The sequence below is a fragment of the Antrostomus carolinensis genome, unplaced genomic scaffold (assembly GCF_000700745.2).
Source record: "Antrostomus carolinensis isolate BGI_N321 unplaced genomic scaffold, ASM70074v2 scaffold1296, whole genome shotgun sequence".
In the NCBI taxonomy this organism is placed as follows: domain Eukaryota; kingdom Metazoa; phylum Chordata; class Aves; order Caprimulgiformes; family Caprimulgidae; genus Antrostomus; species Antrostomus carolinensis.
This window is the reverse complement of record NW_010320953.1, coordinates 72861-92160: the sequence shown is the minus strand read 5'-3', so window position 1 is coordinate 92160 and position 19300 is coordinate 72861. Positions and strand designations below refer to the sequence as shown.

Here is a 19300-nt window from a genome sequence, read left to right as displayed (position 1 = left end):
TCCTTTCAAGCAATGCAAACACATCTGTAGTATTCTTCTATTCTGTGGTCTCTGTACACTTCCCAGGTTGTAATACTCTCCAGCAGTCAAAATCTGGGGCTACACATAGATTTCCCAGACCTGCCTGGACTCAGAGTTCTTCTGTAGTAGGTAACTTGGATCTGGATTGAGATCTCTCACTGGCTCTACACCTGTAGGCAGAGATTCAGGCATGAGACACATGGTCCTGTTGCCTTGTTGGGACTTAAAGCAACATCCAAAGTCTTAGTAACTGACCTGTGTGTGCAAGCAGAAGAATATTTAGAAAGTAATTCTTTTCCATGTGTAGTTATTTTGACAACAAAGTGATAACAAAAGAAGGATAAATAAGAACTCTAAATCTGAAGTTATCAACTATGAAGTCTGTTTTTGCAACATTAAAATAAGAGTGAACAATTGTTACTACTTTATTAAATCTGTCAAAAATCTACAATGCGTAATGTTAATAAGTTTGGGAAGCTTGGATTTTTTTAGAATTGTTTGATTGCTGCATGAAAATTATGTGTAAGCTTAATTGTATTTGGAAAGCCTTATTTGACCATGTCTATGCCTTTTTCTGTTGAGTATTTGCAAGCAAATTATTTATATGCTAGCATCTATGGAGTGGTGCTAGCTCATTTATTTCAGGCATTCTTACCTCTAGTTAAAAACAAGATTTTTTAAAAAAAATCAAAGGAAGAATCTCTGGAAGAATCTTGTTAGAATAGACTACAAACACTTCTCTTGTAATTATCTTACATTTTCTTCATTCATTTAAGGTGGAAAGGTGGAGTTGTCTTTATGAAGTCTCCAGCTCATATGTCTCATGCTTTATTTTTGTCATGTTCAATTTGAAAAAATGTTTCCAGTCCAAGCTCTTTGAAAAAGTTTTCATTTTCAAAACCAGAGAATTAAACCCAGGTTTCCCCATCTTGAAAATGGAGGTGCAGTGCTACTAATAAGGGGTGCTCAGGACTAGTTGTTAGTACCCTGGTTGGTCATATGGTTCCTCCACTCTACTTACATTTTTCAGTGTTGTCCTCTGTGCAGCTCCAGCTGTATCATATTTCATGCTTATATTTCAGAATTAAATCAAATTTTCTGTCTGTGTTTTCCTGTTTATTGCACAAAGCATAGCAACCATTTATGTTATGTTATTCTGCTGAGGCACACTGAGTGTTGTGTGCTTTTTGAGACAGTCCAGTAGTGTGGTGTTACATGATCACTAGAAATTCACTAGAGGAATTCGAGGAGCAGTTAGATTCAAGTAGTCCAAAATTTTCCCACTGTTCTCAGAGAAAAATCTAGATTTATTTTTAGATTTGCACTGCCAGGTTTGATTTTTCAGGTATGATAATATAGAGGTGATGTTATTACATACGGCAATATATTCATAGTGTTTGTCCTTTGGATAGTGTTTATTTTGTATTTTGATTTCATTATTCATAATTGCAGGCAAAAATGTTAGTTTTACAAGGGGCTCTGTCAGTGACAACACACTGAACATTTTCAACAACTTCACAGGATTTTATTTCTGTGAAAAATAAATGTGTTCACCCTGCTTTCAGAAAGATTATGTCTAGGATGAAGCGCATGATAGAAGTGTGTGACCATAATAGGAACACCATTCCATTGCACAGGCAGTATATTTTAATGAAAGGACACGATACTCTCATGTGGACCTAAATATACTGACAGGATGTCAATAGGGCAATTCATTCTTCCTCTTCAAACTGAAGAAAGCATGAAGGTGAATACATACGTTCGATGGCATCTTGTACTAACCTCTTCTGCAAGGGCTCACACCTCCTCTCCTGCCTGGTTGTCAGAACGGCACCAAGAGAAAATTGTGATCCTGATTTTGTAAGGGGTTTTCTTTTAAGAATAATTTGTTAAAAGTTTAAGGTGTCAGTCTGTATTCTTAGTGATGAATGATCGCACTATTTTTACACAAATTTTAATTATTTTACATGCAAACTTGAGAGTGTTCTTTGGGCTATTTATACAGTTATGAAATATCTTTTTTTCTTGATTTAAATACGTATCTCTCTGCTGTGTAAAGAAAAAAGAATAGTGACACCCATAATTATGACCCAAAATCTACTTTGTTGATAATACACAAAAACCCCCAGTGGAACCTCTCTTTAACAGCAGAGATTATATTCCTTAGTATTTGTTGAAGAGATTCTCTGGGACTCATTTTTCACGTTCTTTCTGCTCCATATTAAAGCATTTCTCTCTGGTCCTTTTTTGCTCTTTTGTTGATTACTTCCTTACAACGTAGGATGATATCATAATGCTTCTAATTAGTTGTATTTAAATTCCTTTCTTTTCAACCTCTCTCAGTTCATTAGTAAGAACTGGTTTTCAGCTAGTTTTTCTGTGTGAATTTATCCCTTTGTTAGAACTGAAAAAAAATGGTTGGGTTTTTTTTATTTATGTTTAGTGTAACATGACTTTCTGAGCAGCAACTGCAAATGCACGTTTCTCCTTTCTTACTGATATTTTTAATACATATGGGTTTAATAAGGCTTCAACTTTTCACTGGTAAATCGTTGGTTCCTTTTGCTTTTTGCAGAGGTCACCAAGTAGTTTAAAACAGTTTTATGACAAGGCAGGATGTGTAACATATACGTGTTACTGTGTGTAAACTGAAATCAGCCAGTGTATATATACACTATGCTTCCTTTCTGTGTAACACTCCTCCAAAAAATTGGATTAATTTAAGGCTCTCCAGCAGGCTTGCTGCTGTCATGTTGCACATTGCATCTTATAAGGCATTTCTCAGTATCAACTCATATTTCTGATATGAGAAAAGCCCCAGTGACCATATGACAAAAGCAGTAAGCCAGCAAGGACAAAAGTTAAAATGTTGTTCTTTACAAATCAAAGATGGGAAAAAGCCAGGTTTTTACAAGCCTTTTGCAAGTTCTTTGAGGTGATCGGAAGACATCTGTCATGGCAAAGGAGGATCAGGGGTCTCAGAGGGCTAGTAAATCATTGCTGTCATTTTGGCAAAGGACAATAGATTGAGCATTCTCACAGTCTCCCTTAGAAAGTACACTGTAGGAAATGAGTATTGTTTTTTTCTTATCACTTTTCTTGCACACTTCATTCTTTCAGACAAAGCGAAGCAGTAAGGAACCTTTTCTGAGACAGAACATAACCTTTCTTTAGAAATGTTTTGTATCACTGAGCTTATACCATAACAAAAAAAAAAAGGTGATAAATTAATTTTTAAATACACACATAGGATTTTCTCATAGATTTAAGTGGTCAGTCTGCTTGATTCTTATCAGCTTCTCAGCAAAAATGTTGCAGTTAGACTTTTCATAATTATATTACTCTTTGTACAAGTCTTCTTGTTTTTACTATGTTTTGAAGCGCTGCATTGCTCCTTGTTGTATACATTTAAAAAATAATCATATCTAATCAGAAAAACAGAACAGTGTTAAAATATAGAAAAGTGTGTAGCTGATCACTGAAATCCCTCTTCTGCTCATTGTTGTAGCACTCACTAACACTTCATCTACTTCAGTACTTGGAGGGATGGATATCCCTGCAGCTTCTAGGATGAGACTTGATTTTTTTTCTACACGGGAACTGGCTTTGCTTATTCAGAAAGGAATTATCAAAACAACTAAAGGGATTTAGGTGCCGAGATCCTACTGATTGCTTTTGTTTAATTTAGGCCTTTGAAGGTAACTGGGACAAGCAGTCATACTAAGAGAAAATAGCAACATTTCTCTTAAAATTTGGCATGGTGAATAGGGTTTAGATTAATTGTGCCCATTCTGTACAATGTTCAGGGAAAGGGACTCACAAATGTTGTTGATGTTTCTGTAGAATATGATTCTTTTTTACTCTGTTATGTTCCTCACCACTTCCTAGGATCACCCTGGAGATAATTAGATATGTTGAAACTCCTTCAGACAAACTGAATTATGAAGAAAGGAAGCAGCTGGATGAGGATGTGTCTGTTGCTGAGGTTGAACAGTCAGCCTGTGCCCTTGAACAAAGCCCCTGATCCCAAAGGACTTTCTACTGAAATATATGAATAGTTCCAGCATATTTGGGAAAATTCCCTAACTATAAGTTGAATGACTCATCCACATCAGTTTCATATCTGCTGTTAGCTCAGTCAATAGCCATGTATTAAGAAACAGGGTAAGAATCATGAAAGTTGTGTCTCCTACAGAGCCATCTCGTTATGCAGTATAGATACTAAATTGCTTTCTAAGCTATAATTCTGAACAAATCTTTCTGATTTTATTTGTTAAGACTGAACTGCTTTCACATGGAAAGGACATGACTTACACACTGGAAGACTACATCTAATAGCACACTTCATGTTGTATTCATCTGAAAAAAGAAATAACTTTTCATTGTGTACAATGAGCTATCATGGCATGGTAACCAAGAAATAAATTTATCTTGGTTCATCTTTCATCTTTCCCTTGGATACAATACAAATCAAAGAGAGTCAATTGAATATGATACTTACATACAGAGTCTTAGAGACTAATCTAATTCTGAGAAATAAATAACCTTACGTTAAAAATGAAGGCAGAAGGTTCAAGCTTGTCCTTACCTATAGTATAGAACTTCCATTGTTTTGAATAGAAATATCCAATCTGCTTGCATGAGTCTGAATTTCTGTTGTGTTTATTACCTGCTGTTTACTTAAATCAGTAAGTATGAATCACCTGATGGCTAAAAATAATTCAGCTCTACCTGGATATGTACCCTTTCATGTGTTGAGGGGAAAATTACATCCTGTTATTCTTATATTGCCTTACCCAACATGAGAGGAAGAAAAATATTGCATGAATGTTTTGTAGTCCTGTCCAACCCACTTTGAACTCTGATTGAAGCCTTGATCAGTGGATTGGTGTGGTTTAAAGACCTGGTGCCCATGACAAAGAGCAGACAAAGGTAGGCAGAGTTTCAAGCAGCCATGTTTTGTTTCTTACTCCGTCAGACAGCATGGCCATGGCCTCTAGCAAGGGTCTAAGGACTTAGCCTCATATCTTTAGATCTGTAGCAAACAAATCAATTGTTCAGCAGTTTTCTTAGCAGCAAAATATATCTGTGTGGTATATAAAGAATAAAATACTTAGCAGTATTATGTCTAGTTTTATAATTATCCCTAATAGTGGCAGTTAGATGCCTGTTTCATGCAGCTTCCAGTCAGGTGGGGAAGATCCTAAACTCTAAATTCTAAATCCTAAATTCTATCCTGTAGTAGATGACACTTGCAGTTCTTTATGAGAGCAAAAACAAAATATAGTTTTCAAATTTATTTGGTATCTGTTAGGAGACACAACATCAGGGATGACAGTGTTACCAGCTGTGTCCTGATAAATTGCCTGTGCACACAGGTCAACAAAATGCCATGAGATCTGCAGCTGTAAGAACATAGAATGGTTTGGGTTGGAAGGGACCTTGAAGATCATCCAGTTCCAACCCCCCTGCCATCAGCAGGGACACCTTCCACTAGATCAGGTTGCTCAAAGCCTCATCCAGCCTGGCCTTGAACACTTCCAGGGAGGGAGCATCCACAACTTCTCTGGGCAACCTGTGCCAGTGTCTGACCACCCTCACAGGAAAGAATGTTCTATGTCCCTTGTTTTTTTTCAAAGTATGCCTTAAAGATATGGTGAATTATATACATATACATGCTGGGTTAATAAAAGTCCTGTCTTAATACGTAGTTATTCTCAGAAGATTTTATTTAATCCATTCTTAAATATCAGAATATTCATCTCTCCTCCATTCTGAATTTTAGGAGCTGGCACTTTACCTAGCATTTTTTACATTCACTTTCCAGATCATGTGAATGGTCACTGTACAAGTCCAACATCCCAGAGCTGCAGTTCAGGAAAACGACTTTCCAGTGCAGACGTCTCAAAAGCAAACCGCCGTGGGCCTGGGAGGCCCCCCTTCAGAAAAGCACAGTCTGCAGCCTGCATGGAGATTTCTCTCCCAGTCACCACAGAAGGCAACCTGTGCCAGTGTCTGACCACCCTATTGGTGGCAATGAATATTTTGATAGGTATTTGTGAATTTTTCACCAGGTGTGAAAGGAAAGTAAGTTTAGCATGTTCCTTGTCCTAGTCACTGCCCTGAGCTGCTGTCTTCCCCTGACTGTTTAGAATTAGAACATCCCTTGTGTGTTAGTGTTGTTACTAACAAGCCTGCTCCTGAGCTCTGTGCTGCCTAGGGATGCTGAACCTCACCAAACTCTTACAGCCGTCCCCTGTATGGATCTGGTGCTTTGTTCTGGAAAAATGATTGTTCATAGCAGCTTATATACAGTTATTGTGACAGCTGGTAGTACTGTTTTAAACTCTCATTGTCTCTATTTATCAAGTCTGAAAATGAGTAAGATATTTTTAGAATGTGAGTTCAGGCTTTGCACATTATTTATGTATTTATTGGTACTGAACACTTCATAAAATTCCACAATCCTTGCCCACCATTTACGGTAAAATTATAGCCCATAATCTAATAATTTTTTTCTATTTATAATAAGTTTCTTGCTTTAATGTTTGAAAACAGTCTTCAAATCTTGATCTACCTGAGTGCAGAGTTTCAATGAAACTGAGAGATAGAGTGGACCACTCATGGCAATGCATGGTACTTAAAACTTTGAATAAACCCATTTTAATTTCAGCAGTGCCAGTTATTTCACAGCAGATCATTTAAGCAGAAGTATTCAGATGATGTGTTTTTCTTCAGTCTTGGTAGTGTTCCCACTCAGCTGTTGGTGTCCTTGACCCTTGTCTCTCAGGCTTCCAGCTCCTCCGCGTTCCTGCAATAGAAAAATGCATTGTCTACACAGAAAAGCTTCAGTCTATCAGAAACTGAAAAAACATAGCATCAAAATAAATGGTGTAGGACTGTAGTATTGGTTGTATCCAATTTTAGTAATAGGTAAAAATTTAATAATGTTTAAACAACAGAAATTATATGGTTTAATATTTTAATAAAAAATAATTAATTTGAACAAATAACTCTTTTAAAAATCCACATTTTAATAAAGTTGCAGAATTATTTCCTAAGTGCCTAAGAGATAGTGATCTCCTGTGGCTATTGTCTGGCCTGTAGCATGACCTGAATCCCCTGTGATGCTGTAAGTGACAGGCAATGGACAACACCACGACCCTAGCCCTCTGTCTTGCAAGGAGCATTTGTATCGTAACCTGCCCACCTGCAAAGGTCTCTGCACCATAGAAGTTCTTTACAGCTGCAACCAGTACTCCCTAATTTTGCTGATCATTAATGGAGACAGAGAAGGGGGAATTCTATCACTCAGAGAGTTTGATTTTGTATTTTTGAAAGCAAAATAATGCAAATACATTTGTTACTAGTGGCAAATTGGTAGAGTCTTTGATTTTTTTTCTTTATCATAACATAAAATAGCAAATTCATTTTTGGCCTTTCTGCTGACTGCTGTGGGGATCACACAACAGAAAAATAATATCTATGTGTGTGAGACCCTGTATGAAAACATCCTAATTTGGCACTGAGATTTTCAAGATTATGTTCTTAACTGGAATGGAGCTGATATCCCAAAGTCTGTTGCAGTGTCCTCTAGCAGCTCCTTCTATTTTGTTTAAGAACAGCATTTACCTGCATTTATCTATTAGACACAGAGCAAAGTGTCCATTGCTAGAGGCTACCACACCAGAACAGATACTGGTGGAAGAGGGATCCTTTGAGTTGTCCCTTTCTGCTTAAGTACAGAAACATTTAGCTTAAACAGCTTTCTATACTGGGTTACATTATCCACCTTCCTTTGCACTAAAGCAAATGAGAAGTGCCCACATGATCCATTTTTCTGGCTTTACTAGACCAGTACTAACCTTCTGCAGAGGAACAGGGTCAAAAAGTTGGGAGTAGTGACATTTCAACTGACACTGCTGTTTCTTCAGTGACCATCCAACCATCTCTCCTTTAGGAGAATGTTACAATATCATGCACTCTTCAAAGATTAAGTCATAGGCTGAACAGCATAAACGTTAAATCACATTGTAGGCTTCATTAACATATGACAAAGTGTAATCCTCAGCAATCAGTTGTAAGAAGTAATCCTGTTTCAATACTAAACCTACTATAAATTTCAATTTTAACTTGAATTAGTTAATGGCTCCTGTGTGAACATTGTACTTCAGCAGATTTACAGAGCTCTCGGGTGTTTATAAATTCTTGTACATAAGGGCAGTTTTCATCTGCCTAATCACCATTTTTTCCTCCACATTAGTTATTGATGATGGTCATAACATAACCGTTTCATCTACCTCTCTTTATGTGCCACACAAATATGGTAAGTACCATTGTCATGTAATAGCTTGTGGTAGAAAATTGATTACTGCCACCGTAGTTTCTATTGTTGTGTATTTTTCTTCATCCTGTGTTGTACCAAACTCTTCTGGAATTCTTGCATGCAGATACTGCTGCAGTATCAGCTCTACTTGTACATAACCAGACCGTGGTTCTACCTAATTCTTTCATGCTGCTTCTTTTCTTTTTCCTTTCCATTCTCCCACAGTAAGTAGGGTCACTGGCAGGTAGAACCTACAACCCCCTAAGGTCCCACTGAACCTTGTGTACAAAACATATAGTAGTACAGTGATACTTTTGATGGCATGATGATATTTTCTGTGTATCCATATCATGAAAGATTCACTTTTTATTGTTCATCACTAATTATAATACCTGTCAAGTTTAATATTAAAGGATATATCTTTCTGGAGATAATAATCTAACTTCCTTTCAGAGACATGGAGTAAATTAAAGTAAGTCACATTAAAAAATCCCTATTTAAACTTATCAGTTGTGTCATTTAAATGGTGAGGTCAGTGAAATGACTGCTGCAAGAAAGAAACAGTCTTTAGAGTAATTTATATTACCATGTAATACGATAGAGCATGGTTTGGGTTTGTCCTTGAGTGTGTGGGTTTGTGTGCAAGTCACTTTTCGGTTGGTCTATAGACTAAAATAATTTTCTGGTTATTTATATTCTCTCATTAGAACAAAGCTGTCTGTCCAACTTGTCTAAACATTTTTTTAGGTGCTTGTGGTACTAGTCTTTTGACTTCTAGTTCTACTAAGTGGTCTGTCTGGAATGACTGACATCCTGACATTCTTCATGCATCTTTAATTTCTAGACATACTGCTTTGGCAAGTGGTTTGATTTATTTCTGAAGGTTTTTATACTAAATAATACGGTGAAAGGTGGTATGATCTTTGAAAGATTCTTAGGCTGGGGGTAAGGAGGAGGGCGAGGAAGAAGGAAGATGAGAAGTTAAAAGATTTAAGAAACAATATACTGAGAATAAACTTTCTCTCAAAATATGGAACTGGCTTTGATCAGAACCTTCCAGTTAGGCTATTTCAAAATAAAATGAAAAAATGCTCTCTCTGCTAAGAATTTATTGGGTACTTAGGAGTATATGCTGCAATAAACAATAGATGTATTCACAAATAAATGATTTTTTTTTTCATATATTCTCATGTGGTGAATCAAGATACATATTTTACATCCTTGCTAGAGAGGTAGTATTTCGAGTTAGTACTTGGTAGGATTTTATTATTCTACCTGAGTAGAATTTTGATTAGATATTGCTCTCTCAGTAGTGTTAAGCACTTTATATATATTTTTTTTAAAAGTATGTAGGTAGATGGTTCTTACCTTTTCTTCAGCCTGTCTCTGAGGCACTGATGACACTTGGCGATTTTATAATAATGCTTCCAGTTCCTGCTCTTTACAGCTTCTTCTAATTGATTTGATTAAAAAGATGCCACATTTTGGTGACTCATCATATCTGTTAGAATAATAAATCAGTCTTCTCGCACTGGATTTCAAAATCTACTTATTCAAATCTGATCTTTTGGTACAATAGGAACTGTATTTCCAGCATTTTTATCAAGTGTATTTTCAAGCAACTTTCATACAACAAATTCTTCTGACTACATGCCTGTTAGCTGATTGTCAGGATTTTGCTTTTACCTCTTTATATGTTCGGAAGGATTCCTGATAGAGAAAAGCATTTTTGAAGAACATCTTTGGAATGATGAATCACAGGAAGAAAATGGAGGGGGTAGTGTGTCTTGTTTTCTGCTGGTCAAAGTGTTGCAAACTGTTCAGTTTCATAAAGTGCTGGTATTTCTTCCACACTCATAGAAGAATAATTCAAAAGCTAAATAAGAGTAGCAGAGGAGTGGTGTATATACGTGCAGTGGTTACTGTTACTGCTTAAACCTATGTCTTTTCCAATATCCTCATCTAACATGGAAAAACTTGAAAAGCTCTAAAGCTTTTTAAACTCAAATAGATTTTATGCCAAGCTGAAGATTACTGCTTTTTCAATTTCAAAACCTGGTAGATTGTTTTAGGGGTTTTTTTCCCCCAAAAAAACACTAGTATGTAGATCAAACAGCTTGTTATGGTTATATTTTTGTCAGTAATTAGCCAGGCATTTAATAGAGCACTTTCAAATACCACTTATGCTGTTTTACATGTTGTTCTGTAGTTATCTTTTGGTTTCATAAATGCAGTATTCTCACAGCTATCCTAATAAAGTCTGTAGTAGCTCAATATTCTGTATCTACTTTTTGCAAGAAATTAGAATTATTATTGATTCTAGACAACCTCGTTTTCACATACTTTTGATTAAGCTGTTTCTTCCGTGCAATAATGCAAGAATTTATTTGCATTGTAGCCAAAACCACAAATCTAGGAAATTGCTGAACTTCTAAATTCTAAACTTTTTCTAGTCCTTTTTGAGCAGTAGTTTTTGAGACTTTAAGAGTTAATGATTATATTTTTTTGATAAGGCTTTCTTGCATAGGGTATAAACTACTTTTTTAAAATTATCGAGTTAGCATTGTGCTTTTAAATATCAACAATAAAAAAAATATATGTAAGTGCAAATTATTCTTACTCAGCGAGTTAGCATTGTGCTTTTAAATATCAACAACAATAAAAAATATATATGTAAGTGCAAATTATTCTTACTCAAGAAAATCCTTCCAGAGATTCTCTCCCATTGTAACGTCATGTAGAAAGGGAATGTGTTTTGTGTCCGTGCTTAATGTATTTCCCCAAAGGCTGTAGCCATTTGCACTGATCATGTCTCAGTCTGTTCCAGCTCTAGGCTCCAGCTAGCACCCTATTTTTGTCTGCAGGTCTCCTCCCAGAAACCTTCTGTTTAGCTTCTTTGGGGAAAATGTGTACCCCTACCTGGCTTTCCTTCTATCCCGTCACATAGATCCAAAACAGTCAGCTCAATGTAAGAGCTAAAACTGCATAGTTGTTAAACCCATTAAAACCCACTTTCCATCTAGAACAGCAGAGATCCCAGCCTGGTCAAGAATTTCAGTGTAGATGAATAGGCCCAAAACATCTGCTCTTTTTCTACATAGGAAAACAAAATCTGTATTCCAATTGAATTTTTAATTGTAATTTTAGATTAAAGAGAACAGTGACGTTAAAGAATAAAAATAAAATGGTTGTGGGAAGGAGCTCAGAGTGGTTATACTTGTATAGCTGGTGGGTATATGGATGTGTGCACAGACACATACGCTGGCACGCAGCCTTCTTTGCGTTAATAAATTATAACTAACTCTGAGAAGTCTTTCAGAGTTGATACTTCTTGGATATTGTTTTTTTTTTTTCAAGGATTCTGCTTTTTTAAGCCCCTTTGCATTCTCCAAAAAGTCCTCTCTGCCCTGACTTCCTAGCTGCCCTCAAGAGCTTGAGCTGTCGAGACTCCACCAGTTTTTCCCTCCTTGCCTGCACTCACACAGAGGTTGGAGTATTCTGTATGTTTATGTCCCTATGTGGTTATATTGTACATCTTAGGAAAAAAGTAAAGGCAGGATGGTTTTTTTCCTTTGAAATGTTGTGTTTGGAAATCTGTTTTCTCCCACCAGCAGTGATAGAAAACTGTCTTTCTTTTTTTTATTATTTTTATTTCCCATTATGTAGTCTTTAACTAGTTCAGCTTAATCACCCTTGGCTAGAAAGGCCATCGAGATCCTAGTGCTACAAACTTGCCTCTGAACAAAGAATCCTAACAAGGATTTATTGTGCTTTGTAATTTTCTAGGAATGCTAAGAGCAGAGTCTTTGCGTTTGTTTTAGCTTTTCTTTAAAATAATTCAGTTTCAGCATTTACCTCAGCTTTTGGATTATATGTACTTAAAATCTGATATAGAGCACTTGAATTGAAATGTCACTGTAAGCTGGCAAAATGAACCACTCGAGAATATTTAGTTATTATCTTTAATAACCTTATCAAAAATTCTATGGCAAGCACAATACAATTTCCATTTTAATAGATCCAGTATACATTTATACTTGAAGTTTTGCTTTTGCATCTGCAAATGACTGAAAGTGTTTGGGGCATAAGTTGGTTTGTATCTTGCGTGATTTTGTTCAATTTGTTTTGGAAATGGGTAGTATTTGCTATAGACTATATACTCTAAAATTCCTTTATTATTCAAAAGTATTTGTGAGGATCAATATAAGAAGCTTTGTAGACAACCTGGCAGAGGCTTCTGCATTTTTTTTTCCTGATGGATTTTGGTTTAGGTTTTGGAGTTCTAGGATGCTGAGTTTTTTGAGGCTTTTGGTTTGGTTTTTAGATTCAGCAAATTTTACAATAATTTTCTGTGTATGTATGCCAGCCTGTTACTTTGGTCTGTTGTTTCTATAACAAGGTTTCCAAAGTCTTAGGATTGATCTATACCTTAATCAGTATTACCCTGTATGTGCAAAGCCATAGAGAAGGGCTAACATTTGCTCTCGTCAGTCCAGTTTGCTGTAGGCAGGGTCTTGGAAACATGATGCTGAGTGGTGATCTTATAAAAAGTTTGCAGCCTGAGGAACCAGGCTCAGCTGACATCATGCTGTGTACTGCAGTAATTCCTGCCTAACTTCTATACAATATATATCATCTTTTTTCTTGTCAATTATAGCTATACTGTTTTGCTGTCTGCAGCAGTGCTCTATACATAGCAGATTGGATTTTTTTGGACTGGATGAGTGAATGTGACTGTTGGGTTTCCTTCCCATGTGGTGAGGTTGGGGGAGAAGAGGGAGATTTCTATTTTTATTGTTGGCTCCTTTTGTCTTGGGTCTATTGGGTCTGAAGCCCACATGTAGGTGTGAACTGATGAGACCCCCCCTGCAGTGCTGCATCCAGCTCTGGGGTCCTCAGCACAGGAAAGACATGGACCTGTTGGAGCAGGTCCAGAGGAGGAAAACAAAAACTATCAGAGGGATGGAACAGCTCTGCTGTGGGGACAGGCTGAGAGAGTTGGGATTGTTCAGCCTGGAGAAAAGAAGGCTCCAGGGAGACCTTAGTGCTCCTTTCAATACTTGTAGGGGGCATATAAGAAAGATGGAGACAGATTTTTTAGCAGGGCCTGTAGCGATAGGACAAGGGGTGATGGTTTTAAACTAAAAGAGGGGAGATTTAGACTAGAGAGAAGGAAGAAATTTTTTACACTGTGGGTAGTGAAACCCTGGCCCAGGTTGCCCAGAGAGGTGGTCGAAGCCCCATCCCTGGAAACATTCAAGGTCAGGCTGGATGGGGCTCTGAGCAACCTGGTCTAGTTGAAGATGTCCCTGCTCACTGCAGGGGGGTTGGACTAGATGGCCTTTAAAGGTCCCTTCCAACCCAAACTATTCTGTGATGGCCTAGAAGACGATCACTGCTTTTTTTAGAGGTAGTGGTTCCTAGGCCTCCAAGGAAAGAAAGAAACAACGTGGTTGCTTGATCTAGAAAAATATTGAAGAAAAAGCACAAAATTATTCAAATGCATGGCAGGGTACTGCAGAGAGGAAGGGAATAATCTGCTGTTCATGTCTGCCGAGAAAAGGACAGGATGTAATGGACATAAATGACTAAGGCAGAAGCATGCCTTTAGGGAGACAGAAGGGGATTCATTTTGATCACAAGGGTAGTTAACCACAGAAATGGATTCTCAGAGGAGGTTATTGCATCTCTGGCAGGTTTTCAGAACAGCTCAGACTCTCGACCGCGCTCCCTTTGCCATGCCTCTCCATACTGCAGAGTGGATGATTTCTGGTAAAACTCCTAGCCCAAGCAGCCAGCCAAACAGACACTTACTGACCCACTGGGCATGTTACAGCAGTCATGGGACCATGCTTCACAAGGCCCCCAAGTGCCATGGCTTTTTACAGCTAGGCTTTCACAGCAGATGGAAAAGCCCTTGGCTTGAAATTTTTTTATTTGTTTCTCAGCGAGGGGATTATGGTGTTGGTTCTGCTTGTAAATAATTTCAATCTTGTTAGCATTTGAAGTTACTTTACATCATTGTATCTAGTAACAGTAAGAACAGTATAATAGGAAACAACTTGGAGACACTATAATAAACCAGAGTCTCCATTAATTGCTCAGTTTTTCACCACACTTCTTCTCTGTGCAGAGAAGCAGATAAAAACGTTGCATAGAGGACCTGTTCTGTATCTAGAAAGTCTGTTCCTTACTGCAGAAAGCTTTATTCAAATAAAAAAGAAGTTATGAGGAAGTTGAAATTATTTCTTCCTGCATTTAGAAAAATCACATCACTTCTGGTCTGATGGGCACTGCAAACTCAAAGATTTCTGAACAGCAAGTTCTGCATGGCTGTAATAAAGCATTTGGTACCAAAAAAGGAGGTGTTCCAGGGAAGGATATTCCAGCATCTTCTGTAAGGTTTTCATATCTGTTCTGTATCAAAGTATTCAGTTTGAACACTGAGCTATAAAATCCATAGATTACTCTTGGGGTAGTATCATTGTTTCCAGAAGTGACTTGTCCATAGTGTTAAGCTACTTTTCAATTAATGGCAGAGATGAGAGGGTGTGTGTGCTTGTTTTCTACCGTAGGTAAAATAAAACCTGCTCTTTTTCTGCTTCCTCTTAGAAAGGAGATGTAGAGAGATTGTAAAGGTGAGTGAGGGTCTGTCTGTAATAGACGCATCAAATATACTGGCATGTGGTCCTAGGATTAAGGGGACAATTCATCCCACCTACTTCAATCCAACCCTTTAGGATGCAGTCTGAGAGAGAGTGCTAGTGAGAGTGGATGTCCTAACCAAATACATGGGGTATGCCATGTGCCCAGGAAGTCTTCTAGAGGGCATGCATGAAAAATAGGTTGTTATAGCAAGAGGGAGCCCAGTTTCTAGACTCTAGCAATGGTGTTCAAGTTCCCCAGAACACATTCATAATTTATATTAGGTCTACAGTAAATAAAAAATAGGACCAGAAAGGCAGAAACCTTAGGCTCAGCCTCTCAGCTGAGCATCATAGCCATCAGGGGCTCACTTTCCAGGGGAGACATGAAGAATGCTGTTCCTCATTATACCTTGTAGCCACAGGTGCAGAAAGCATGGATGGATGGAGTCTTTGATTTATGCCTACAGCTCACAGCCTTCAGTTTTCTGCTGAGTGTAACAGTCACTAGACTGCAAAAAGCCAGTGGAACTGTCGTCACTTAGACTGAATCATCGTCTTTATCAAATCTAACCACCGGTTTCCCTCAGAGATTTAAGTGGAGTTTAAGTCTGCCTAAATCTGGTCACAACAGAGCTTGTAATGCCCTGTGTCCCTGGGAAAAACAGTGGGGGGAGGTTGTCTGAAGACTGAGGTGCCTTGTGAAAGAGCGTGTCTAATGGTGAGGAAAGGCGTGTGAAGAAATGGAGAAGAGCTTTGCATGGATTCATGTGAGCTGCAGCTGCCTAAATTCTGACTGTTGGGCTAGATAGAGTTCATGTTTGCTTTTTCCTTGGAGTACATTTTCTGTCAGTGCATTATGTTAGGATCCACTTGTTTTCTTACAGGAATCTGCAAATTTCCCTTGTTTTTAAAACAACCAACTAAATGAAAATTTTGTTCTTCTTACATTCACTGAATATCTAGTCAGTTTTAATTAAATGATGATTTGATTCCAAGTTAAGCTAATGTCACACTGCACTCTAGGCGTGTTGAATTTGGAGGGTGTGTTTTGCACTGCATGCTCAACTTCAGCATTTTTCTGCTTGCTAGCAATCACTTCACATCAACATAAACTACTTTTCTACATCTGAAATAACTTTTGAAACATTTTTGGAAGTGGAACACACCATTGGGTGGTTCCTGGTACTTCTGTGGCAGAATGGAATATGTGGTGGGCTGTTTTGTATAGAGAACTAGGAAAGAGGATAGGAATATTCTGAGTGTGTTCCAGTTATGTGATATTAGCTGTTCCAGAGGGATTTTTTTAAAACAAAGCTTTTCTAACTACACTTCAGTTACACAAGCAGAGGCTCTATCAGAGGTGGGGGGCAGGGCAGAAGAGTTCTGTAAAATGCCTTCATTTGCTTCATTAGAACATCAACAATTTTGACTTTGTTATTGAATAAACCCAAGGTTTTTCTTCTATAATGCCTGTGTCTCCACCTTATTCTCAGGTACTTCCACATATGAAAGTTATACAACATACTATCCTTTCCCAGACCATCAATGTTATGAAAGACTCTGCAGCAGAATGGATATTTTAGGTTGGGATTTAAGTTCTAGAGAACTGTGAGGTCTTTGATTAAAAAACATAAGTCCAACTTATAACTTATATCCAAATTGAGCTCTTAGTGATCTGAATGTGAAGACAGTTTGCTTGTGTAAGTCAAGGGAAGTGATTCATACAATTGGATATGGAAGTTTGATAGATTACTTACTGTAAAGATCTCTTGCATTTTTATCTTTCTATAAGAATGCTTATTTCTACTTCATTTTCAATATGAATAGTTCTGCCCTAACAGTTTCCTTCTGTTTTTAAAACATGCTGAACTAAAACCTAAGCCTGAACTTTACCATATTCTGGAAATATCAAAATAAAGATCCAAGTCTGGTGACTTGAATCTATTTTCTCTTTCAGGACTTTATTTTCCATCATTTACATCAGTATTGTGTCAGTATGATTCCATGAAGCCATTCAGGTTCCACTGCTATAACTGTAGCAACTTCAGGACAACACATTTCAGAAATTTTCCAGGGAGACTCAGGCTGTGAGCTCCATGTAAGCGCAGACACAGCCACTCTGGTTTGGATGCTCTGCAAGCAGTATATTCACAGGCTTTTCGATATAGTGTTAGGGAAATTTATTTGAGTTGATCTGATAGGAAATAATTCACAGTAAAATTCCAGGTTATTATTGCATTCTTTGTGCTTAAGATGACTTCTGCTGCTTTCTAGTGAATTGCTTTATGTGGAATGCAGCTTTAGAGTGGTGCTATTAGAATGTCTTTGAAGATGTTTTTAGCCACATAAACGTGCAGTGTTCTTAAATGTGCAAAAGCCCTGCAGCGTTACTTCCTGCCCCTTTCTCCTCCGTGTTGCTGAAGCATTGCCGTCAGTGATATGGTGCAGTCTCTGTGTCTCTATGATGTTACTGGGTGCAAATTCATGTTTCAAGTACAATTCCTTTCCTGTATGTTTACACTGGCATTCAGAGCTTTGCATGCTTTCCTGAGTATATAATTTTAAAAGTGACAGATTTCTCTTAAAATTTTAAGATTATGATCCTTAAACTTGGCAGACATTTTAGTAGTTTCATTAGCTTCTGTTAGGGTTGATATTTGGGATTAAAACTTTTAGAAATATCCAAGTGAGGAGAACTTTGTTTCCAGAATATATCGGTTTCCATATCGAAAAAGGTCGATTTTTGTGTATGTTTTATAAGCAGATCAATTACTTGTTATGTTAAAACCAGGAAAGGACCTAGAAATAACATCCAAGACACTGACAGTCAGTTGCAAATCTCTTCAGTAATGAATGCACACACTTGCAGTGAAACTGTTGATCTTTGTCACTGGTGTTTTGGGTTTTTTTTTTTTAAATCCTTATAACAAATGATAATTTTACTTTCATGATTCCTAACTTTGAGAAGAAAATTATGCTTCTGTGTTAGTGCTAACTCCACTACATTAGAATAATCACAATGACAATTTCCTGGAAAAGAAGATGGGTGAGGATGTATTCCCCTTACCAAACCTTTGCTGCAGCTGAAAATAGATAAGTCAGAACATTCCCCTGAGGATGGCATATATGTTTTCATTAATATCCTCCCTCCTTTGATTTTTTTTTTTTTTAATTCTATGAAAAAGTAAGGAAAATCCACTTTTATTTCCACTAAACAAAAAGAAGTTAAAAAAAAAAACCTCTGCAATCTCTGCTGTGTAAAGGTGACAGTTGAAACACATGGAATCATTTACTCAAATTATCTTTTAAATTCTCAGAAAACTCCCAAGCCCTAAATTAAATCTTCATTTAGACACAAGTGCACTGCAGCGGGACAGCTCTGTCACGCAAGGAAAGAGCTAGGACAGTAACTCCTCAGGGCTGCTTTCGTATAACTGTCATGATGAGGGTTGGCTCAATTGTTCTTGTCCTTTTGCAATGCACGCGGTTTTGTGGCAGTAGGTTACATTTCCAGACGGGCAATGCTTCAGCAATTACATGGAATCAGTACATTCTCACACGACGAGCGTCACTGTACTGCTCACACATGGATGAACAAAGGTAAGACTCAAAAACACTGGCTTGGTTTTTATGCTAGCATGTGAGTTGAAGTGTCCTGTGTGTTTTTGTCAGTGAGGTGGGTAGTAATTTAGAGGTTGTGCAGTTGCTTTTAAATCAGAAGCCGTCCATTTGTATGCTGCTACTCATAGCTGGAATTTAACAATCCGTGCAGTGTTATGAAGGAAATTGGTTCTTGATTTTCCATCTCCATCTCACTAACCCAAACTGTGCGTAGGACAGGGCTGAAGGAAAACATTTTGAAGAAAGCAGGGCTACTATTAGGAGAGTAGTGGTGTTTATATTGTGTGGTCTTAACCCATGGAATGCAGCTTTTTGACTGCAGATAATAATGCTTTGCTCAGAGCTGCTTGTAGTCTTAACAGCCTGAATAGCAACATCTCCCAAATGATAGTCACTCCTTAGTTCTCAGGGGACACTGGACCCCTCTGATGGTGCTCACAGCCCCTCTGCTGCAGGAACAGCCTGGAGACCTATTTGGAAAAAAAAACAAGAGCTAAGAAATCCAGATCTGCAAGAGAAAGAGGAGGAAAAAGGACATGGTTATCTGAAAGGGATGGCTGGGTGAGAGCAGAGGGATCCTGGGGGCTGGATATGTGCCTCTCAGAGAAAAGGGAATACTGGATTCCCTCAAAGCAGGAGGTAATTTAAAGGCAAGAGCACGTTTATGAGAAAGTGTCATATATCA

The 19300-nt window shown here is 37.7% G+C and overlaps 1 protein-coding gene across 1 annotated transcript in view; it reads left to right on the top strand.

Annotated features, from left to right (window-relative positions):
* Positions 1–5848: 5848 nt before the first annotated feature.
* LOC104526301 (syntaxin-binding protein 5-like) overlaps positions 5849–19300 on the top strand; it is a gene marked incomplete at its 5' end in the record, with an annotated part of 23719 nt that continues 10267 nt past the window's right edge. The window contains 2 exons of the mRNA XM_029085379.1: positions 5849–6019; positions 18493–18594. Of these exons, the coding sequence (XP_028941212.1) occupies positions 5849–6019; positions 18493–18594 (273 nt within the window). The remainder of the gene's footprint in view (positions 6020–18492; positions 18595–19300) is intronic.